At 32.0% G+C, this 26,477-nt stretch overlaps 1 protein-coding gene across 8 annotated transcripts in view; it reads left to right on the forward strand.

Moving 5' to 3' along the window:
• RhoGEF2 (Rho guanine nucleotide exchange factor 2) overlaps nucleotides 1–26,477 on the forward strand; it is a 498,291-nt gene that overhangs the window by 462,778 nt on the left and 9,036 nt on the right. For 7 of the 8 annotated variants that reach the window (XM_072519486.1, XM_072519501.1, XM_072519498.1 and 4 more), the window contains 2 exons: nucleotides 9,939–10,216; nucleotides 23,230–23,439. In XM_072519486.1, coding sequence (XP_072375587.1) covers nucleotides 9,939–10,216; nucleotides 23,230–23,439 — 488 coding nt within the window. The remainder of the gene's footprint in view (nucleotides 1–9,938; nucleotides 10,217–23,229; nucleotides 23,440–26,477) is intronic. The other variant, XM_072519503.1, reaches the window with a different exon arrangement.

Raw genomic sequence — 26,477 nt, forward strand, 5'->3', positions numbered from 1 at the left:
GCATGTTTTAAGGTGGTATCCCCGCGTATTTTATCTAATATAGGTACATTCCTTTTATAGCTTCTCGATTTTATTAATTTTTGTAAATGCACGAATCTTACATTTACTATTTTTATTAGGAATATGCCACAATTTTACTTGTCACGAAGTGTTTTCCGAAGTGGAAATCGAAACGTCATATTAAACTTATTTTAAAGTAAAATTGTGGCTTATTCCCAATAAAAATACAACTTTTTTTGTCTAATGGCTGACGTTTGATTTCATTGTCGGAATTTTAAGTTCTATCATTCTATAATGTAATAGTTCTTAAGTTATGTTCATCGACAAGATATAAATTTATTCTTCTGGAATTTTCATTCAATCGTTGTTTAACATATTATTCGGTTTATTCCAGCTCAAATCTTGATAAGGTCTGATATCCAACGTCTCTATTGGATAAACACAGCATATTCCGAAAAGTTTTCCAATCGTGTTATTAATCTCTTTAAATTAAATATATTTTTTTTCATTTTCCAAAACAAGTTACTAAACTGTTAATTGAACATCACTTTTCTGTGGGTATAATCAGACATTATTTTATTTATTCGCGTTAGAAACATTTTACTTACCAAATCTTAACGTTTACCACATCTTAATCGCTATTTTTTTTCATTGCTGTTTGTATTTGTCCGTTCCACTGTAATCTATGACGTCCTCTTTTCCTACTTCTATTTGATTTTCATTTCCAAGTTCCCAACTGTCTTTCGTCCATCCTTCGTCCATACCAGAGTAATTTTCATTTCTCTATCTCTTCATTTAGTGTCTCCTTTACATTTATTAGTTCTCTAGCAAGGTCTATAAACATTTTAAAGTAGACATATATACATTATGTCAATAACAACAATACATAAAAAAGAGATAAAAGGTGTAAATATAAAATTAGGGCAAAACAAAGTAAAAATAGGACATTTTTAGCCAAAAATTGTCATCCATTGAGAATGTGGCTATACATAAAGCTAGTTTACTCTTCTCCACAGTCGCATAGGCCGACTCCTTGGGAGCCCCAATTTTATTCGGTTAACTTTGGATCTGGACTGCTGGCGCTGTCACCACAGCTCAAAGTTTATTTAGCGCTTTCTATGTCGCTCATTCTTCTTTGTATCCAGATGGGAGATTCTCAAAGGACATCATCCATTCATAACTGTTGTCACTTTGAGCTCTCCATAAGCTCAGTCTGGTCTCTAGGACTAGCTCAGTCAGATCTTCGGTGATATGCAGGAAACTTTTCCTGGATTTAATGCTGCTTTTTTTTTCTTCTGAACTGCTACTTCACGTCTAATGTTGGGCGGTGCTATGCCGGATGGCCAAACAGTACCGTAAGTTATGCCCCAAGTTCCATTTAGAAATCGACCGGCGTGGCATGTTCTGTACCATACCGGGCAAGCATATTCTGCTGCGGAATAACAAACCATAGCACTAGTTTTTAGTCTCTGCGGTTGCGCGCCTCCCCCTAAGAAGTATTTGTTAGTTTCCGTATTATGTTGTTTCTGATAGCGACTTTTTCTTTTGTGTTGATAGTGTTTCTTGTATGTAAGGACTTGATACAGGATTACGCCCAAATATTTTGGTGTAGGGCTGTGTTCTAAGAGTGACCCGTCCCACGCAATCTGGAGTTTTCTAGTCGTTTAGATCGACATGTTAAATTAACTTTCATTGTAAATAGACTGGAGAACTTTGCACAAATACCGATTGATAAGACTCCGCGGTGATTGTAGATTGTTTCCTACATCCATGTTTTAGTACAAAAATGTAGACTTCTCAAAGCCTATTATCCGTTTCAAAGCTACAGTTGTTATCTGATTAGGTTGTAGAAATACCTTTCCCACATATTTCTGGTGGTAATTAATCTGCCTTCAGTTACAGACAATATGTTCAGCTGTTTCCTCTACAATTTCGCAGAATCTGCATGTTGCTCTGTACGTGGCCCATTTTACAGAGATGATATTTGATTGAGCAGTGTCCGTCCACTGATTGAGACAAGAGTATTTTTTCGAAATTATTACTAATTTTTAAACAGAATTAAATAATTTTTCCAATAAAATCCTTTATAAAAAGGTATATAAAAAAATATTTTTTTTTTATATACCTTTTTATAAAGGATTTTATTGGAAAAATTTTTTATTATATGGTATACAGCCAACTACAGGAACTTAGTTTCCTTGTGGAGAGAGTTAAAACTTTCCGCTTATATTTTGCTTTGTACAATTTCCATGTAGACTGTACTTTTTCATATTTTCGGAAATTTTCTTCGATGCGTCTTCTTGAGATGCCCTTTTGGATCGATAAAAGGAGTCCTAGCTCCTACTTTAGCAGAAGCTTTGTTCAGGCACTTTTGACCAAAAAAAATCGATTGTTAGTAATTCCGTTTTAAATATTGTATTTACGAGGGCTATTAGTTACGAGTATATTAGAACCATTAGTTCGTCTTCATTATAATTATGTAAGTCTTGTGATTTGAGCTGTTTAGTTTGGTATTTTGCAGTGATAATATCTCTGGGTATGTCAGTTGTATTGTTTCAACCTTTAAAATTTAAGATGTCGACTCAAGTCGCCGAAATTTTGATACTGAGCCTGTGTTAGCCTATATGTGTAACCCTTACAATGTGTAAGTAAATACAATATTTTTGTTGGCCACTATACAATTTTGTGAGAATCTGAACAAGTTAAAAACGAATTTAGTTTTTTGTATTTGATGGAAAAGAAGAATGCAAAATTTTTTTATTCTCGTCTCTTATTTTGTGTATTTTAAAGCCTATTTGCTTACATACCAAGATTGAAGAAACAAACTTAGTTTCCTTCTTCAACAATAATAGTGACATTACTTAGTCGTTACGGAATCATAGCAACGGTTATTAAAAATAAAAGCAAATCAGTCTTTTCGTTCAAAATTTAAATTATCTCTGCGTTTTTACTTATATAATTAAACTGAGGTTTCCAACCCAAACATATTGTAATAAGCGTATTGCAGAATTCAACTGACGTAACTACATAATGTAAATTTGCAGAATTTGTAAGTGTTGACAGTGGTGTACAGTTTTATGTTTACTTATTTTAACATATTGATCGTGTAAAGTGATTGAAAGTACATTGAATATGTCGTTCATGCGACCCAGATCGGGGTCTGCCTCGTTTCGGTTTTCGCAGAAACCGCCATCTGTCGAAAAATATGTTAACGGAAACGGTAAGCGCGTGGAAAGAAGAGGTAGTTTGACGCTTAACGTTGCTTCCATCGTCTACGAAAAGAGAAGAGGCAGTCTAATATCAAGGTAATCAAAAATATGAAACAGAATTTGATTAGTTTTCATTCTTTAAAAAACAGTTGTTTTTATTAGATCACAGAAATAGTACTTACAATGATAAAGTCTATTTGAAATCTTCTAGAAGTGTTTCTTATGTTGTTCTTCTATTAAAGTCTTAGGAAAGAGGAAAAAATTCTCACAGAGGTTGTCTTTTTAGTTTTCCATATAACCATAAAGACAAAAATATATAGACTTACAGTACTTCTTTGCTTTTCAAAATATGCCCCACCAAGATTGATACACTTTTGCATACATTCAAACCAATTGGTTAAACAGTTATTCCAGTTCAGATGCTTCAGTTGACCTACAAAATCGCTGTTTAAAAGGCATCGATGGCTTCTTCTGGCGACTGGAATCGGTGCCCACGCATTTAATTCTTGATCTTTGTGATGAAGTCGATGGGACTTAGGTCGGGGCCATAAGGTGTATGGTTTAACCATTCGATGTTAAGAAGCTCCAAAAACTCTATTGTCTTTTGGGCAGTGTAAGCACTTGCATTGTCCTGATGTAGGACGATTCGCCGTTGTTAGGACCTAACAGTTTTTACACCACGAAATATTTGGTATAACAAATATCCTAAAAACTTTTATCATAGAAGGAAAGAAGAAATCTTACTTCTCCACCAAATCCTTAACATATCGATCTTCGCTAAACGTTTTCTGTAGTTTATATGTATGTGCGAGAATCTAGCATATTATCGTGATTTGAAAATTCTTGCCTATTATTAGACATGCGACACCATATCTGCAATTGTGCTTTCCAAGGAATAGGCCGCCATACGCATACCTAGAAAACTTTATTGGAAGATGTATGATGCATGTATATGATTAATGACAGTAAAGGACAAAATCAATGATTCATAAATTGTTTTTATTTAATACCATCGAGAGTAGACCTTTTTTTTAAGCTATAATTATGGTGGGAAAATGGACACAGAATGGTCTGATGATAGGCAAGTGAAAATTGAAATCGCAATCAAATCTGGGTATTTCATAAATTTTCAAATTCAAAGATTGACAAAACGTTAGGCATATATTGTCCTACATTTAAATACTCTATATTTTAATTGGTTCCGTATATCATGAAATGTTCACTTTTTAAATTATAAAGAATAGTTCATTTTGATCTTTAGCACAATTCGCCTCCAGTCTCCCCTGCTTTTAGCCGTATGTCTTCACTGCTTGCAGCTATCCTGCGTCCATAGATTTTTCGAAGTATTTTTCTTTCAGAAATTGGAAGAGAGGGCTCGTCTGTCTTTGCCGTACATCAGATTTTAGCAACCAAGGTGACAACTTGTCTTGTCAAAGTAAATTTGTCCATTTACTCACATGTGAAGAGTCCTATTAAAAGCTTACTAGACAGAATCCCCTGCCGCACATCCATGTTTATCAACAAAAGGTCTTCTGCAGTTAATTCTTCTTATGTAGAACCCTAAATATAATATAATAAATAACCGTCTGGTTATTTCCTTCTATGCAGATCTTTCTTATGTCCTCATCCATTTTCTTACACTCATCGTTCTTAAGTCATCCTTCACATCGTCCACACTTTCGCTTTCCTGTTAGGTTGCATTGTATCATTTTTCTAGTTGCTTTTGTGCCTTCTAATCTCTGGACATATCCTAATCATTTCAACCTCTGTCCTTCATTTAATTCACTAATCTCTCATTTTTTATTCCCCATGCCCCATCATTGTAGGTTCATATACTTTTCTCAATATCTTGGTTTCAATCATGTTTTTCTTCTCTTCTTGTTTTGTCATAACCTACGCCTTAGGTTGTTATGAGTTTAATTAGGCTTTTGTAAATGATGATTTTGGTTTCTCCATCTAATAATTTTGATGCCACCAATCTTTTATTGGCATAATATGGCAAGATTTCCACTAGCGATACGTGCATTTTTATCGTTACTATGAAATTTTCTTGATTGATTTGTGTACCCACGTACGTGAGGATATCTTATGTTTAAAGCTTTATTTTTTTTTATTTTCATATATTTGGATTTCGTTTAATTGAATTTAAGTCTTGTTTTTTGTGATTCATGATTGATGTCCCATAAGACTTCCTGAAGGCTTTACTTGTTATTGCTAATCACAACTACATCATCTGCATTTGCAGTAATTGGTGTTGACTTAGTGTTTATATGGCCATTTACATTGGCTTTTCGGATGCTAGTTTCGAGAACTAGGTTGAACATTGTTGAGAGTGCGTCTCTCTGTCTCACTCCCACATTAATTTCAAATAGGTCTCCTCTATTTAATAAATATATAGAACTTATTTAGATCCCACTTATTCATTTTTGATAAAATAACACTCTGTAGTTAAAATTTACCTTTGGTTACAGCAAAAATAAACTTTTTGTGGGTTTTACGTAAATAATTTTATATTAATGATTCCACTTAGATCGTCTAATTAATTAAGTGCACGTATTTGGCTACTTTGAGGTTAAATAATGAGTTTTCTGAAAACGTTGATGCAAAACATCAACAACTTTTAATAGAGTTTTTTCACGGGAGGTTGCTTTTGATTATTTTTTCAGTTTCGACCATACCCATAAACTAGAACTATTTTGCTTACTTTATTTTACTAAATCGCATTTGTTTTATATATAAAAATGTGAAGTCCGTAAAGCCAATAAGTTATTCACTTATTTGTGGAAGATGTAATAGAACTAACATTAAAGATGAGTGAAAAATAGTACACATTAGCCCAGGAAAATAAGCAAAAAGTGTTTTTTTGACAGTCACTGAACTACTATCTAAAAATTGTTTTAGGGTCTATATGGGTAGAATAACAAAAGTTCATTCAAATTTTTTTATATATCATTATAAAAAACTGAAAAAAGAATCGGCTAGTTTACTGAAAAACTTTTAAAATAAGCTTCGGTAAAAGTTTTTTGTTGCATTTATTAGTAAACATTAAAAGGAGGTCAAAATTTTACAATAAATTATTAATAATAATATATTATTATAGATATATAGAAACCATCTAAAATCTTAACGGGGACTGCCAGGCGTTTTTCGGTATTGATAATAAAGAACGCCATGACTCAGTAGGAAAGATTATATCCACCAAGAACTAGCTGACAAACTGGGACTGCTCGAAACCGACCATCTTCCTTACTATCAATACGTCTCTGATAGAATACTTAAAAATGACAACTACAACCTATACTGGGACCGCGCTGTGCTCACAGACCAACCAGTGGCACATAATAGACCGGATCTCGTACTAGCTAATAAACTTATCAAGCAAACAACACTTATTCATGTGGCGATACCTAACAACAATAATTTGCTTGTTAAACACAACAAAAAGATCGATAAATATAGAGATCTAGAAATACAAATCAGGAGACAATGGAGAATGTAAAGTACCCAGACAGTACCTATTATTCTATCTACTACTGGTGTTATTCCCAAAAACCTCCTAGCGCACATAAAACAGCTGGGTCTAAATGAACATCTTTATAAGGCCATGCAGAAATGTTTATTCCTCGCGACGTCCAGATGTGTAAGAAAATGTTTAGGAGATACTCCAGCATACCAAGTCATCTAGGACTCGATAACACGGAAAGAGTCCCACCACAGCTCAATCCTTTTGATACCGTAGGTATCTGGGATGAGTGAATTTTCCCCTTAGAGGGAGTGTGAGCCATATGGTTAAATCTGGATAATAATAATATTAATAAACATATTAATACATTGTTAAAAACTATAGTTTTTAATTTTTCAATTTTTTTTAATATTTCAATTTGTTTATCTCCAATTTGTTGAAAATTGACAATTATTTGAAACGCCTTAAGAGAGAAAATGATAAAACTAAAAGAATTCTACAACGCTTAAATGAAAGACGAAGAGTTTTCCTATCAAATACAATCGTGAAAATAAATAAAATTAATTTTGAACAATGTTAATTCTGATTGATTGCAAAAATTTCAGTATTTTTAAGATCATCAATAAATTAAATATTTTATTTTAAAAATTCCTTTATAAAACGTATAACAATAAAAACCCTATTGGCTACATCACAGAACGTTTTCGGAATAACTATTCCATTCAGGGCTGGAATCTGGATGTATATGTTTGAAACCACTAAATATGTGGGTCAAAACCCTTTAAATGTATTTTGATTAACTTTGAGTTACATCTTTGATAATAAAAAACTATGATGTTTAAGTTACAAAAGGAATTAATCACATGGCAACGTAAGGCTCTACTGGGGTTGGTAGTCCTTAGACGAAGTGTCTGTGATAGCAACTGATCAGTTGTCTCACCTTTACTTTACAGTACACGGAACGTAGGGCAGTGCAATCATTATGGGAGTTTTTAAAGCGGCGATGCCTAGTTTATCTAAAAGAATTTGTAATCGAACATTCGAAAGGTTAATTTCTTTAGGGTTTTTATGGGTAATAACTATAATATATAAAATACGATTATTACTGATAGCCTTGCAGTAAGTACCTAATCGTTTTACTTATTTGTGACTTTAAATCCTGATTTTCAACTTGAATCGTCATTTAAACGTGTTTGCTCACTCATTAATAATAATTTAGATTAAATTCTCGAAACTGAAACTAATTTTCTTTAGTTCTTTTTTGTCTATTTCTCCTAACCCTTCTTGAGTTACCTTTACAAGTTCATCATTACTTCCACTTTGTTTTATTATTAGCAATATTGTCGATAAATTGAAGGTTATGTATTTTACCGTCGATTTTGATTTCTTTTTTATACCAGTTGATACACGAGCTTGGGTGACATTGTGTAAAGTAATAAATTGATACAAAGTGTACAAATATTATTCACAGTGGACTATATCTTAAAAAAATTTAATGTGAAACTAAACTATCAAGATTTTTATAGTTACTATCATATTCACTTCATTGTGTAGTATGGTGTAATATATTGACAATCACCAAATTTTCCAGTCAATCTGCTGTGTGTAAAATGTCTTATGATTCTTAGGACAAAATAATCTCACACCGTTTTGAAGTGGTTTCCTATTAGGTAGACTCACATGAGATAATCATATTACCCTACACACATTAATTAATGTCGGCATAAGCATTCGCATATAACCAAACACTAATATATTTTTTTGGATGCCATCATATTCTATTTGTTCAAACCTACCTTACGACACCTCACACGGACTCTCTACGTTACACCATTTGACAGATACATCATTCCCGGCTTATTGGCACGCAGCAAAACACACCTCGTACAGTATATTCAACCCCAGTTTTTACTCCTTTTCATTGAGAGCTCTTACAATATCCTACGATAAACAGTTTGGCCCCTACGGATATTTTTGACAAAGTTTCAACCCTAAATATGGTTCTGAACCGTACTAAGATGTGGGTCGACCGGTAACGCAGATCCAATGGTTACCGACATTGGCGCCTGTGACAACACACTGGCCAAAGTGCCCCATACTCTGACCAATAACAACGGATATATGATGTAGTTTCCTTTTGACAATGCCATGTTTATTTTTTCTGTCTCAACATATTTGGTATCCCCTCTGCTTTACAACATGACCTCATAGGAACTCGGAATCAGTACTTTATTAATGTGAAATGACAGAAGAAATTACAAACGAAAAGAAGATGTGACAGCTGACGGTTGCGTAAAAGAATGAGGATTTGACAGACGGAAAAGGAGAAGAATTGACAACTAAATAATTTAGTAACGACTAGCGAATAAAAGTTGAATTATGACAGTGTATTATGACCGTTATGTTACCCATAGTAGAGTATGGGGCACTTGGGACATACAAACAGACATGTTGATTAGAGTTGGATCTGCATTATCGGCCGAGCATGGTTCAGAATCAGTTAGTTGAGTTGCAACTGATAATGTCATAGTTTAACTATTATCCGCTAGTCGGTGCCAGTTGTGATAGATGTGACGCCACGCGTGTAAAAAAGCAACACCCTTTGATGTGTCTTTAGATGTGACACGCCACATGCTCCCGTCCCCAATGGGAACGAAGCCATGCCCACCGACGCCACAAAGGCCTGTCTGCCAAAATGGCCGCCTCTTCTTTTCAGTTTGTCATGTAAACTGTCAATTCTTCTTATTTTGATAGAGGCAATATAGTTTGTAATAAAATAAAATATTTACTTGTTTAAATTATATAGCTACAAAATAATAATACAATATTCGTAAAAAAGAAAAAATAAACAAATTTAATGTTTTATTGTGACTATGAAGATTTTTATTATTTTATTTATTACTTTATTAGTGACGTAATATATAATAAACAACACACATTTTCCAACGCTACACATATTTTACAACTGCATTTTTATTATATTTTCTTTCTCGTTATTACATTCTATCTTTTCACTTTTATGCAATGGAAAAAACGATTTCTTATGATATTTTCTTAGCTTGTATTTCGCTACTTTCGACTGTAGTTATATTACAAATTTGTTTGCACCGATCTCTCACTAACTGACAAACTACATATATTTAATTGAAATGTATGTTTATCTACACCTACAACAAGTTCTCTATTTCACCTTTTCTAACGAGGAGTTTTCACCTACTACATCAAATATTATATTCTTTGTGATCTAATCTGTTTTTTATTTCCAGGTGGTTTAAACATTTCACCGACGCAACAGAATCCTACAACAAACGCCAAGGCAAATCTCTGGACCGCCAAGATCCCGCTTCTGATTCTGAAACTGAAAGCGTTCAGGATATACCACCAGTGGAGGACGTCTCCGAGCGAGCTGAGACCGTCGGAGGTGAGGAAAGCTCATCGGAACCGGTCAGCGACGTACCCAGTGCCGAAACACAGGAGAAAGAACCCGAAGTCGCTGAAGGAGAGAGTAAAGACGACAACGTCGATGCGTCTTGTTCTTCACCAGGTATGTTGGATTTGATTTTTTTAGATGGATTGTCACAGTTTTACAAAAAAGAACTTCTATTTTATAAATCATTTTATGGATTGCGCAAAAATTGGGTTTGTGACTTGAATATGTGGCATCTTTTCTGAATAATGTCATCAGAGTTTATTAAATGTTGAATTATTAACTACGTATGGTGCAACTTGATTAATCATTTTAGGAGAACATCTGCATGGTCTAAAACCAAAAATAGCAACCGTCATATATTAAATGTTTTCAGTTATTTATCGAAAATAATTGGGATAAATGTTTGGGATAGCTTGGCTGCTTGTTTATCAGATTAAGTACAACCATTTGGTGTATTCTGGTACTTTCTCAATTGACCAACACTTTGTACATGTTACGCTTAGTCTGTTTTTCTTAGAGACTTCTTGGTATTATTGTTATTATTCTAAGACAACGAAGGACACGTTGCTCAGTTTGGAAGCTTCATTGGGTGTGGGTAAGGATATACCTAGATGATAGAAAAATAACAGATCAAAGACAGATAGATAAACGATAGATAATAATTAGACAACAGTTTGTTAAAAGAGAAATAAGAAACACCGAATACAGCTAAACTGCAAAACAAAATGAAACTGGAACTCTTGAAGGAACTCAAGATTAAATAAACTATACATTAAATAAACTAAACAGTACATTAACATTTCTCTCAAAGACATCAGAAAAACACGTCAGAAAACATATCAACGAATTATCAAAGAAAAGTTCGTAAAAACTTTAAAAATTAAAGAAATTGAAACGTAACATTCTGACAACTTAATCTGTTTTAAAATAGATCCTGAAAACACAAGAGGTTGCACAGTTACTTTCGACTAAAGTTTCTGAACCGCAATTGAAATTTTTTATTTTTCTCGATATCTTTTCTCACAGAATCTAAACCGGAAACGCATAACAGTTCTTTTGAAATTAAATTTTGCTCTTGTATTACAGAATCTTCATTACTTTTAATGGCAGCACATAGATACATTTGAAAAATTGCATATTTGAATATTAATTTTACTAACAAAACATTTTATTAGGAGAGAGAATCGTTTTTATCGGTTGTTAGAGTATAATTCTATTTTTTACAAAAAAGATATTGTGTACAAAAAAACCACAATCTACCATAACTAGTTGAAAGTGCTGTAAGATTAGACATTTTTCAATAATACAATTTACTTTAAACTTCAAAACCGATAGATGGGAAATAAATATGGTCCAGTAAAACCATTTTAATTAAAGTTGATTATAGATAGTTCTACCGCTCACGTTGATTTTTTTATGTTTCCATTTTATCAATTGTCACGTGTTTCCTGTTCGTGCATGCCCAATGCATACTTGTACTCACAAGTATTCGAATCTTAGCAAACTCAGATACTTTAAGAATAAAATAGGAGATTATTTACTCAGAATCAAGGCCGGAATATTCCAATGAAGTGTGATCGGTCCAATTCTGTACTTCTGTACATTAATGATATTCCTAATCTCGAAAATGAAAATACCAAGCTGTATTTCAGAATACAACTATTCTGACGGTGGGGACTAACTATGAATAAGCTCCACGAATTTACAATCTTCACTAGTCCAGATTATTGAATAGACGAAAAAATGAAGAATTACATTGAATGAGATCATAATCAGTGTACATAAATTACAAGGTACCTATCTGATTATGCATGTTGATATACGATTTCGTAGTCCTATGGCTGGAGCTAAGAAGATTCCAGAAGAACTTGAGTTGATTACAAACGATTTAATTAGATGCTTCCAATAAGCCGTCCATCTACAAACAAATACTTGGAACAGTATGGTCATATATGACTCAAATCTTGGTCGTACCTGCACCAGTCGTTGCAAGAAAAAAACGTTAAAGATACAACGTTTATAGAACAAAGTTTTAAGTGACATCCTCGATGGTCCTCCGGACGTTTAACAGCCACGTTCACCGAAACTTGAAGGACTGTTAAAACCATGAGGAAAGATTGCTGAATATCAAACGCAGCGGTAGTAAGAAGACTGAAGAGGTTGCAGATCTTCGACTTAGTTAAGTGATCAGTGCAAAAGCAGAGAACAGTTTGACTTGGTAAGAACGAATGTTTGTGTAAATAATCACAAATATTGAATAGTTTAAATTGTTATAATTGTTATTTTAGTATGGTAAATAATTATTCATTGATCTTTGTGTTGTGCTGTATAAAGGTACCCTTTGTGAAGGGTCTTTTTTTATTTTTATTTATTATTTTGTTTTCTGTAACATATTGATTCAGTTTTTTTGCTTCTCTATTTAAAACCGTATTGTATACTTACAAATTGTATAAACATCTTTTTACGATATATTGGAAGCGTTTAAACCGACAAGTTTATCTTTTTATTACTGTTGACAAAACTTTATTTTTCATTCTTTATTAGATGCAAAGCCTTGCGTTCTGCACTTGGTTATATTTTCTCTTTCGAAAGTAGGGACTTTCATCGATAATATAATCTTCAATAAACACTTGATTAGTTATAAATCAATTTTTTAAATCGGGTATGATTGCCATATGGCTACAAGTAATTAATAGATAGATAGAGTACAGAACTGTGGGACGTGTCTATTCAACCGTTAAACAGATATTATTCCTATTCGCGGAGTTTAAATGCTATTAAGCAACCGATTTCTTTATGAGAATTGGTTACCTTCTGTTATTATGTTTACGACCAAATGTTTCGTGTATATGTATATATATATATATATATATATATATATATATATATATTATATATATGTATATATGAATATATCATAATCAAAAAGATATTTACTTACTGTCGTTTTGGTCTCGTAGACACTACCTCACCGAATCGGTTAATATCTTTTAATGATGAGTAAATACCATGATTATTCAGTGTTGATGTTGCGGTTTAACCACGATTGCAGTGGTTAAAGCTAGATTTTCAAAATGGTAAGAAATGCACTTAACTATTAAATATATTGCAATTAAAAATATAAACTTGACCTATTGATAGTTAGCCTGATAACTATTTAATGATAATGACAATGAAAATACAATGTTTAATGGACTATTTAGTATCCAAGTTCGTTGATATGATTGTTGTTGTTGCTATATTCCTGTATTGGCCATTTTGATGAATAGTTACCAAAGGGAATAATCGTTTTGGCAGTTCGCATTTTAATTTTAGGTGAGTGAAATTTATAAAATGTTCTTTGGGCTTCATATACCAGCTCAGATATTTGATTGAGAGGTGTTTGTTGAATATACTCATATTTTTCTGTTTCTTTTGTTTTCGAAAATCTTGTATTTATTCCACTTGCACGTCTAGTGTGAGCGCCTATTGGATTATGTCCTTGTAATTGGTATGTTACCATATTTTTTAATTTATTTTACTGAGTTCGTACCGTAATAAGATACTCTGTCTGATTTATAAACAAGTGTCCGACACTCTGTGTGTAAGCCAATCATTATGACCTGTTCTGATTAGATTTCCGCGAGGATCGGACCGTATTTCTTATCACAGGTTTTTGTGTAAATTTGCCCGATTTGTAGTTGATTTCCATTCGTTGAGGTTTTTCATCCTTATTCTGCAATTTACAACACTAATATTTAAAATATCTGCCTCATCCTCCCAATTTCCTATTAATTATTTAGGTTTTTTGTGTATAGGGCATATAATTCTAGTACTAATTCCAATCTTCTGATAAAGCGCGTTCTTGCTATACCAGTATTAGAAAGTTACAAATGTTTGACCGCCACATTTAAATATTCCTGCGGGTAAATTATCTGCTCCAGATGACTTGAATTGTTTTATTTATTTCTTCCAAAGTTGGTTACTCAGTTTTCTCGTGTTCTAATTTTATATCATCTCTAACTTCAGCTCTACTTTCTCCATAAATTGTTCCTGCCACCTTTTTAGTACTTCCACTCTGTCGTTTAAAAGAATTTCATAAAAAACACAAGGTTTTTAACAGATTAAACTAGAATAAACACTAGTCTTGCTTTTTCTTTTCTACTATCCACTTGATTTTTCTAATTAGTTCATTTTTTGGTCGTCTCTGTCTTGAACGAACAACTTTATCTTTTGAGCCTTGGTATTCTGTAAGATATCTTCTAATTTAATTTAATTTGAACTAGGACGAAAAATTTTATAGTTAGAGTGCCCGTCGGCAAAAAAGTTTATGATAAATACTCTTTCTAAACTTTGAGTGTCGGCCGAGTATCATTAGACCGAGTCTGAAACGGTTTCCCTCTGTGACTTTTTTGGTTCTAGGGGACTGTCAAAGCTCTGCCAAACAATATGAAAAGTTGTTTTTGCTGCTGTTAATGAAAATATCCTGAAAATATTAGCTGGTTATCTGTTTTCGTGTTTTTCGTGTTATTTAATTAAAATAATATATTTTGTGACGGAACTTATTTTCCAATTTTGCTGTCTGACGTTGAATGTGAAAATTAGAGGAAAAACGCCCAGGAACCAAAAAAGTCGCAGAGGGAAACCGTGTCAGACTCCATGTGTATTAACCTCCTTTCCTGAATCAAATCCTTTTCGGATCAAATTTTACATTTCAATTCTTTGACGTGAATTTGCATGTGTTTTAACAAATTACCCCCTTGGGTATATTGCTTGGGACAATAATCGCAATTGAACAGTTTTTCTCTAGTATGGAAAGTCATGAAAAAGAGAAACCTCTAAAATACGGAATGTGTTCTAAGAGCTTTTTAAGAGGGTCCAATTTAAAGGTACACCAACGATCCCACTGCGGAAAAAAACCAGTACCGACTTTAATTATCCTGTAATATAGGTACATCTGTTTCAAGCGTATCTCTGACCAGATTGCTTTTGTGACACTACTTTGGATATAGTGAATAATATGTGACAGTGTTTGATCTAGTTGTATTTAATCACAGTATTCGTTGTTATCGTCCAATGTCATTTTCACGTTTGTAAACAGTTACCCCTTTTATTCGAGTTTACTGTAAAAAAATGATCCATTTTTTTATTTCATTTCGATTATGCATGTTAAATAATTAAAAAATGTATTTTAAGGAGCGTAGTAAGCGTCCGAATTTACCGGCAAGCCGCTTCGTGTCAGACCCGAGATAATGCATTAAGTGGTTAAGGAAGAATATACAACATTGTATTTCTTGTTCCTTATAGTTTCGTATTTGTTTCAGTATTTTTTTTTATTGAAGGTTGCTCTTGCTGCTATTTATATACTGCATCTTATCTCTTTTGCTTATTCTGCATCTTCCGGCAATCAAGCGCCAAGGTATTATTTTAATTTCGTCATGTTGTTTAATGGATTTGTGGTGACTTGGATTAAGTTTCTTTTCGGTAAATTAATCTTTATCCACAGTTACTACATTTGCCATTCAGATACTCTATTATATTCTTCAAATAATTTAATGTTTGTATTATTTATTATTTACCAGTCATAATATTTGGCCTTTTATAAATGTAGTTCTGTCTATCTAATTTTTATTCTCTTTTATTGGGTAGTGTATTATAACTTGGTTGTTGAAATTTTGTGTTTTCAAACTTCTTGACATTTTTCACTCTTCCTTCACCCCCTACTACTTTTCTGTCATTAACTCATTCACCTAGGATTAACACTTTATCCAAAATATTTTCAACCAGCTCCGTTATAAGTGATAATCGAGTTCTATAGAACTATTCCTTAGTTTTCTCCACGTAATTGTGTCCAAGGTTGTAAAAGTTGAAATACACAAAGCTCTGTTCTACTATTCACACATAAGCTATATTTGTTTCTATATCGATGTGTATACGTTCTTCGTTGATAGCAAAGTATTTCAACACAATAAATATACATTATATTATTTGTTTTGTTAACAAAATACGGTATGCGAACATTTTGCCAAACTCTTGTTTTGATTGTGTAGTCATTCAATGATTAATACTTAATACAATGGAGAATTAAGTACTATCCTGTCTATTTTATTGTTAAATCGTAAAATAGGCCAGTATAGAGATTTACAAAAATAGTACGGAAGCTTTTATCTGTGATAGCTTAATTTTTAATTTTTCATCTTAATAATATCATGTACATGCAATGCAAAATACTACCATATAAATAGAGGAAATATTTATTAACATTTCGTCTTTCAGCTAAGAAATAAATATTTATTTAAAATATATTTATATATTTTAAAATATATAAATTATTATTTGAAATAATATATTTATTTATATAGTAAATAATAAATCAACTTAATGCATCTAATATTAAGATAACATAAACTATTAGAATCGATATAGATACAGCTAATAAATACAGGAATACTAAAAAACAAAGAATGTAATTCGCATCTTGTTCTGCACATCGACAAGCCGAGCGATGAGTGGTTCGATTTCCGTAAGATATCAAATATCACGGTGATCAAATTCCATAGTTTGGCTTAACATTGATTCGTAGTATGTTGTCATTGTGTGTAAAGTTTTAGTTCGTGTTGTCTACTCTTCGGCAAAAGTTTTTGTTGGTGCAACAATAGCTGTATCGTCTATATATATGAAAGTCCTAGTACTTGTATCTACTGGTATGCTTTGGTCGTTTGTGTAAATGTTATACAGTGTTGGTGCCATTACGCTGCCCTGATCAAGACCGTTCTGTGTTCCCTATCTACTATTCTTACCATTATTTCTTCCAAAACGCGGACAAGACAAGTGAGTTTACTGTCTAATGTGATGTCATATAGTTTTTACAGTGTCATACGCGGCAGTGAGATCTACAATACCGCCACAGATACCTGGTCTTTCGTACTCGTCTGCGATGTGTTGGGTAAGATTTAATATTCGTGATATACATGATCTTTCTTGTCTAAAGCTACTTTGTTCTTTTAGTTTTTCGCCTATTCTGAATGAAATTCTATTAAGGATCATGCGTTCAAGTATTTTCAATAGGTGACAGCAATGAAATTGGATGATAACTGTTGGAGTCATTGTGATATTTGCCGGGTTTAAGAAAGGCACCAACTTTGGCTACTTTCCAGAGTTTTTCTATCTGCATAGTTTGAACACAGTTGTTCATCATCTTGAGGAGCGTGTTTTTGGTACAAACTTCTTAATTTGCACTGTGTGCACATCCTTTGGACTGTACACGTAACCTTATTATTTTTCATTATGTGGATGGCGGATCTACAACTCTGGAAAACGTTTTCACAATGTCAATAAATTTGACATAGTTTTCTGTTGTTGGGTGAACTTTAGTAACGTCTTTATCGTGATCCCAGGCGAATTTTTAATTTTTTTTTAACTAAACCCGTTTTTAAATGGTGTTTCTTGTGGTGTTATTACAGCGCTCATAGCACAAATGAGTAGGTTGTGTTGGGTTCGAGGAATTGCATCTCCAATATTCGTTGTACACTGAGCTGCTATTTGTCTGGATTCAAAAATATTTTTCTCATTATATTCGCCCATAGCTCCAACCGTCTACCATTGTCATCAGTGTCTCTATATCCCCATGCAGTACCTTGACAATTAAATGCGCCAAAGATAAAGTTGGTGTTATGGTGGGTAAAATTGTCAGGTTCATTCAAAGTGGAATCTGCAAACTACTCAATATATAAATAAGCCTAACTCTACATTAAACATAAACTAACATTAAACATAAAAAAATCAATATTGGTGGGATAGAACAATTAAATAATATAAAAATACGGAATGAAATCAACATGTAGAAATATTTTCTTAAAATAGATTCATGGGAATAGCAAAATATTTATTGCCAAAGTGGAGAAACATAATTTGCATATGGACAGATAGGATAACCCAAAAGTCGCAACTTTGTAAATTCTTCATGTATTTCATAATTTAAGAAAAAACATTATATAGTAATAAATAAGTCATTAACTACTATGTAAATGCTTTTAATATTACTTGTAATGTTTGTCCATTAATGACTGGGTCATTAAGATACATACCTTTTCGGATTATTTACAAACACCTTTGCTTGTTCTATAAACGCCGTGACATTTTGTAGAAACCTTTCGATAGAATTCGTTGGGTCGGTCAGTCAATTCTTCGATCGTCGTTTTCGAAATCATTTTAAAAATAACTCCTTAATATCATCTTATAAACGCGAAGCGGAGGCATTTCATGAAAAAACAAACATCCCAATTTATTTTTGTGAATTAGAAGGTATGTTATTGTACTAAAACGTTTGTCTGAGTTCGACTTAAGTTCAATATTGTGTGTGCTCCTATAACTAGATATAAACTGTGGCAGGTAATGTCGGAAATTTTCACCTGTTTTCAATTTTTAAGAAATTAACGAGCGGTATAAAAATAAGTGTTCCTCGAAAAATTTAATGGGTGCTAATAAAGTTTTCAGAAATAAATGACTAAATATTTTTTCAGCTTCTCGTGTGTAATGTCGAATAAGTGCTTTGAAAAAGGAACACGTACCTCCAATATTATCAAAAGTGAAAAATTAGTACCAAATTAATGCAAATTTATAGTGCAGGTCAAGATATAGTGTTTTAGGGCTTTGGCTTTTAAATATTTTTACAACTATAAACACTTTTCAGTGGCCTCTTCGAAGGGTATCACCATGCTTATCCTTTAAACATATCTTATACGTAACAAGATCTTTTAAAAAGGTCACTGTAAAGGATTTATAGGTAGAACCACTATACCTTTGCCTGCACTGTACACATTTTTTAACATAATCTTTTTGTTGTTCTGAAGCTGTTTTCTTGTGGCATCTTAAAGCAATTACTATTTTAATTTGGAATAAGCTACAATTTAAGTTTAAAATAAGTTTATTGAATAAGTTTATTGACGTTTCAATTTCCACTTTTCTCGTTCTCAAAATACAAAACATTAATCATTAATGTTTTGTGTTTTGAGAACGATTTCCAAAGTGGAAATTGAAACCTCAATAAACTTATTTTAAACTTAAATTGTGGCTTATTCCCAATTAAAATAGTAATAATGTTTTTGAAAATAAAATACAACTTCAACAATATCAAACACAAATAAAAATTCAGTTCTAATTGATTTTTATAAGTCAGTCTAATGTATATTAAGAAGAAAAAACATTGTATTTCATGATTTTTTTTATTTTTTATAAAAAAAACTGATTACAAACTTGACTTCAAGATTACGGTGAAAATATATAAAAAAATCCTGCTTGGTTATTTTTTTGTATTTTTTTATTTTGTTTTGTGTGTCATATATGGCATACTATGCATTAAAACAAGATTCAATAAGTAAAATTAATAAAAAAAAAGTTTATTACTTTCTAATTATAATAATTATTCAGTGTGAAAGTTGTAAAAACAATTTATATCTTTGTTTAAGCAAAGAAAAACATTACACTTCTCCCATTTTATGAAACTTTTTGAACCACAGGGATATTTGCATCGTTGCCTTTCACTACACCACAATGGAAGATGACCATATCAATCTGTTCGTACATCTTGCATTGGAATATCGGTTCCTGGACCCCTTCTTTTCTTGTTTTGTAAATTTTCCATAGCTTCCAACACGGACGACACTTTTTGTAGTAAAACCAGCTTTATTAACTTTGCATAAACACTCTGCTACTGCCATTTTGAAATCTGCCCAGAGCTAAATTATTATGCTCCTTGTCACTTCTTCTCCAAAGAATCCACATATTGACAGTCATCAAATCAATAACATGGAAAAATATACGCATGTACCATTTTTTGGATCTGAGTTTGATCCTTTAATATTCCAACATTAAATCCAAGAGGTCTACTCCCCCCATATACTTATTGTAGACCGTTACAGCTTCTGGACATGGAACTATTATATGTATCTTATCCTGTTTCGAAAACCGTTTAACTTCAACTGTTGGCATACTCCCAGCATATTTTGATAAAATGTTTACTAATTTGTTGTCATACCATGTAACAACAAATATTTTTTTTAAAACTGTTGTGGCGACTTTCTCTCCCATAGCTCCTCAGCCATTCTTTTTTAATCCAGCCTCTTTTGGCACTGTGTTTATTCTAACTACTCCTAGTGGTAATATACCCTGTTTCGTTAGATAAATTTGCAATGGGACGCTGTTGAACCAATTATATGTTGAACCAAGAATATGTTATGATTTATTAAGTCTTGGTACTGTTTTTGTTAGCCGAAAAAACACATTTGAACCAGCTCTAAATCAGGAAAATCATCGGGTACAACATTAGTTTGGCTTCCTACTCATAATCGCAGGAAAATCCGCTGATACCAATAAGAACAAATGCCTTATATCCCCATGTGTGGGGTTTTTACCGATTATATTCTTTTATAGCCTCTGTTGGAATATCTGCTCATCTATGGCTAAAACTTCCTCTTTCGGAACTTTGATTAACTGATTTCTTAGTTTATTTAATAGCGGTCGGATTTAAAAAAGTTTATTATGACTAGGATTACCGGCAGCAATAGCATCGTTATTGTTCGCAAAATGTAAAAAAACGTTTTATTTCTTCCCATCTATTGCTTGACATAACATCTGAGATCAATCGATAATTCTGACTGGAGTTCCAATAACTTTTCTAGCGTTTGACAATTATTGTACTATTGACATAAATACAGGTTCCTAGCTAAGGTTCTAGCTCATTTTCAGAAGGTTTCAAAGGTTTTTGAGGCCTTTTTTCCACTGAATATAATATTATAGTTTGATAAATTATATTTTTGATCATCTCATTTGTTAAAATGATTTAAAAAATGCGTAAGGGGAATCTGCTTGTTGCTACTGGTGGCAGGTCAGTAGAACAGAGAAATCTTATATCATCATCTGGTGTTATCAAATTTCCTTCTTTCCAAGTTGGATGATTTTTATTTATATTCTTTATTAGATTACGTCGTAATTCGTCCAAAGAAATCGTCGCTATCCGAACTGCTTTCTAAATTCGTTTCTGGGATAATAATATCTGATTCATTATTATCTATTATATCATCTTCATAGTCTGACTCTGGGGCTAATATAATAGTGTAAATATCATCATCTGATAGCCCATCGGCTTCACTACCATCTGGTATGTCCACTACCACAAGAGTTTCACCATAAAACTTTTTTGGATCCATTATCTAAAATAAAAAAAAAGTAATAATACCTAGTTCAGAACGCATATTGTGCCATATATGAAAGAGAGTTTTGCACGACAGTGCATATTGTAGCATATATGGTCATATATTTTTTCTTGAAAGAATATATGACCATATATGCCACAATATGCACTGTCGTGCAAAAGAAATTCTTTCTTGAAGGTCTATCCTTGATGTCGCCATTTTTTTGTACAAAAATGTTCAGTAGAAACTTCGATAATTAAATATCAAATTGCACAATTCTTATGAACAGCTGTCAGACCGCGGCCATTTGAAAATTTTCATAAAAGTTCACTTTGCTGTATTGAGATGGCGTTTTATTACCGGTTATACGAAATATGTGCTGTATATGGACATGTCATGCATAAATACTTCAAAATAAGATTCGATCTGTAACGGTTAGGTATAAAACTAAGTATTGTGCCATATATGACGTATAGTTTCCTAATGTGTTGTTCATAAGCATATTTAACGGACAAGAAATAATATATTTTTTCTTAAAAACAATACGTACCGTGAGGTACAATGTAAAAGAACGTACGTTTATCCTTTTATTGTATTGATCTGTATGTTTGTATATATGTACTTGATAAAAATTAATCTTCATTACTTTAATATATCTTAAATGTGTAACTAATATTATTTTAGTCGTATTCTTTTCATAAACTTCATTTTTTTGGTAATTCCTAATGCGATATGTAAAGTCACAAGCTATAATATACAAAATAGAAAAGATGCCACATAAATTGACTTTAATTTAGGTTTTCCCACTGTGGGTAATATTTTATGTTTTTAGTTAAAAAACATACCTAAACTTCTTACTGGAAAAATAATAATTTTTGTGTTTATATTTTTGTTTAAACTGGATCTTTTTGTACAGTTAAAAGCACTACATATTGTGCACATCTTAAAGCTTTTATTAAACACATTTTTATGGAATGTTTTTAATTAATATTTTTATGATTGATATAGCATTTAAACGCACCTAAAAGTAGCATCTAAAAATTTTGAAACTTTTTCATAAATCAAAAATAAAAATTATTTTTTGCATTTAAAAATATTTTGCCTTATGACTGCTAACGATTTACTTTTTTTCTTACTTATATTTTAATTCTCTAAAACTGTTTGAGAACAATTGCAAAACATTGTATAACAGTTTTTTATTTTAGAAGTCGAAATGCTGAATAAAGAATTATAAATTTTAATTTATTCCTAAAGTATTAATTGAAAAATAACCAGTTATCATTGCAGTTTTCATATAAATGTCAAATCTCCTCAATCGTCACCATTAAGATTATTCGCACCTTTATTAGATATGTTGTTTTTAAATAAAAAATTTCAAATAATTACTTTTTAAAGCCGATCGTGAACAATAACTTCTTTCACTCCACTGCTCTAAGTTTTCTTTGGCTCTCACGCATTGCCCTATTTTACTCCACATTATGAATATGCTTAAAGAGGTATCTTCTTTAAGTTTACCCATTTAAAAGTCGTGAAAATTCTAAAATATGGAGCGAATATTTAAAAGAGAATCATAGTATTAATTATATTCCTTACTCAATTCTGTACATGTACATCACTGTACACGTTCTATCACGGCTTGTTTCAACTTATTAAGGCCTATGATATGGTAATATTAAATTTTATAAATTTCAGTTTTCATTTTATGTGACTTATTGATGCCTTGATCCCTTTATTTGGTTTGCTGCTAAACACTGCGACTACACTTCAAGCCTTAGTATAATATATAGTGTAGGCCGAGCAGATGTGCAATTCTGATGCAACGTAACAGTAACACCTATATAAGCGTACAATATTATTATTTTATAAAAGTTTCTTAATTTGTTTTAAGGCGAAACATGTCAATCACAAAAATATAGTTTTTTTTGCACTGCATTATAACTTGGTAAATGGTTTTAGAAATGGTTGCTGGTGGTGGTATTCAATCGACAAAAGTTAGCGCAGAAGAATGGCCTTTAATTCAACCGTCGCAAGTCAGCGTGGCAGTGCCGCCCGTTCACGTCGCCGAGTCCATGCTCACACCGCTAGGTATGCACAACACTCACTCTGCACTTGATTGCTTGTTTGATATTGATACTAACAATGTACAAAAAGAACATGACCATGCAGGTAGGTTATATTTTTTCGGTTAATTTTCAACCGCACGCAATGGGATGATGTTCGTGAAGTTCTTGTCTAATATACCAAAAAATCGTAGTAGTAAGTTGTTAACTCCAGTTTAACCAGTAGGTCTCAATATTCTAAGTTAATTTGAGAAATACTATACAAATTTTCTGGTTAATGCTTAATGTTATTAAAATCTATATTTATAATAAAGGTAAAGCGATGAAACATACAAATTTATAAGCACTATATATACTGAATTAAGGTCCAACTACTGTATACAAACATAATGGTTTCTTTGATGGAGGTGAGCTGAATATTGATCATATGTGTCAGAAATAAGAACTTTACAGCTAGCTTCCACGTTATTCCAAATTGATACAGAAATGCTGAGAAAAATACAGGATAACAGAATTACTCCTTAGGCATTCGGAGGCAAATATTAATAAAGTAACAAATGAGCAACATAAAATATTGGAAGAAAAATAATTGGATTGCTAAAAAATAAAGTAGAGTTGATATTAACAGACTTCTACAATTGACAGAATTAAACAATTAACAATCGTTTTAAATAGCCACTGGGAATTAACAAATAATGTACTATTACGAATTAATAGTAATTAAATTAACACGAACTATTCCTTCGATAGCTCTGGCGAGATAAATGAAATTTAACTCATAGGTGCAAATAATTATTAAAATAAAAATGGTTGCAATAAACAATCACAAACAATTTAAAGGTTGAGGTAAAACTAGGTGAAGAACTTACCGCTAATTACCAAGATTTGCACTACTTTACGAAACAACGAACAAAACGAATTCAATATGAATGCATCGATGCATTAGCGGGTGCGTCTGTTTCTCTTAACGACTAAAACCTTGTGTTTGCGAGATGTATTTCCGAGCCTTAGCGGTACTATTAGGATCGGATGAATACAGGGGAGGAAAAATGTAATGATTAATTTATACAACCATATTTGAATTTAAACAGCCACAATCAAAAGAGTTTTCACGACTCTCGTCACTCTAAATAAATACAAATAACAAATCCACTGTCTAAAAATCACTCAAAAGCACAAAACTGTTTAAGGAAAGATTATGATGAATTTTAAATATGACCAAAACTTGTATGTACGTTTTACAAAGCTACGACAGTTTAAGGGGATACATAACGCCTTCAAATTTTCAAAAAAAAAATTGATTATTGTGAAGTGTAGAGAGTTAAGACCGTATTTTTGCTGATTTTCTTTAACGCTTATAGAGACGATGTCCTCCCATTTTAAATGTAAATTAAAAAGCTTTGTAACCCGGTCCATAGAGGCGCTTGTAAAATACGCGATTATTATTCGTATAAATCTGGGATCGAAATTTGAGTCGATCTTGGAAGTAAAAACTTCCTTTGTAAAATGGTATAAACATTTTATTAAAATTTTAAAATTATCCAAAATGGATTTATAAATTTTCAGAACGTTTTTGATCTTAACAGATCATTATCACTGAATACCATACAAATAAGTATAACCACTTTGTTAAATTGAAAATGTGTCTATAAAGTGTTGGAACTAGCCACATAATGAGGTCAGGTGATCAAGTTTATATTAAAGTTATATTATCGTTTTAAATGATATTTACTTGTATGTATGTGACTTAAATTAAAGTGCAGTGTATAATAAAATTTTGTTGTCGAAGAAAGAATTGTATTTTGAATAAATAAAAAGTTAGATAATTATTTGCCTTTAAGTGATGATGTCATTCAATCAACTGACTTATCAAAATGAGGATTTTATAATAAATCACTAATGATAGGTTTTATTCTATTCCAATATCAACTCCAAGAATTTGGAGAAAATACTGTTGATAGTATGAGGGTTTTGTAGATATGACCGAAAAACTGTGGAGTTTAATTGAATTCAAAAGATTGTTGATGGTTGCCTATGTGTAAGTATTTGTGTAGATAAGTTTAAATTCATATATGTATGGAAAACCTGTAGAGTTTGTTGAAAAATGTAATTATTTAAATTATCGTCGTGAAGTGAAATTCAAAGAGCTGCTAGTAATGGTAAATGAGTGTTGTGAGTTGTGACTGTCTACGTTTAGATTTTCGTACTGCACGTAGTTGACAGATTTCTTTTTGCATACCAAAATGTATTTTTGTTTTTTTGGTCAAACGGTTCAATTTAGAAAAAAATGTTACAAGACTTTTTTGCTCTACATGGTGCCTTCTACCTATATCTTTAAGGAACACACTATTTTCGGTGACACCCTGCATAGGAACCCCATTGAGTTGATGAAGCATGTACACTTACATCTTTTTACTTCCTGATCAAAACTTTACTATTTTACAGATATTTATTTTGAATGGAATTTTAACTCAAATTGTCTACAGTCTACAGTAATACTTAACCAACATTTTTGGTACAAGTGCATATGTTTCTCCCCCACATTTTTTCATATATTACATCCTATTGTGATTACAACACATTAATTTCACACCTTTGTATTAAACATAGTACCTTCTAACCATATTCTAAATGATTCTATACTGAAACTATACTAATTGTGTAATTTAAGGGTCATCTGACCTCATTATGTGGCTAGTTCCAACTACTTTATAGATATAAGTGTTAACCACATTTTTCAAGTTAACTGTCAAATTGTTTTCATTTGTAAGTGGTTAATACTTATTTGTAGCTTTGTCACTGATGATGATCTGATAAGATCGAAAAAATTTATACCATTTTGCAAAGGAAGTTTTTAATTCATTGTAAGTTTTTTGAAACTATGGTATACAGTCAACCACTGGGAATTTCCCTTTTAAATTTTGGATATTAAAAAATTTTTATGTAAATAAATGTTCGTATCGTATTTTTTGCGTTACTTTCGAGACATAAGTATATAAGGACTATAGAATTCTTATAATTATAAAATATATATAAATCTGTATTCTAGAGTACCTACGGAATAACTAAAAAGTACTTGGAATTTTTATATTCACTCACAATTTTTTGAACGACATGTTTTAGCTGTTGTTTTTATACTGAATA

The sequence above is a fragment of the Diabrotica undecimpunctata genome, chromosome 1, assembly GCF_040954645.1.
Source record: "Diabrotica undecimpunctata isolate CICGRU chromosome 1, icDiaUnde3, whole genome shotgun sequence".
Taxonomy (NCBI): Eukaryota; Metazoa; Arthropoda; class Insecta; order Coleoptera; family Chrysomelidae; genus Diabrotica; species Diabrotica undecimpunctata.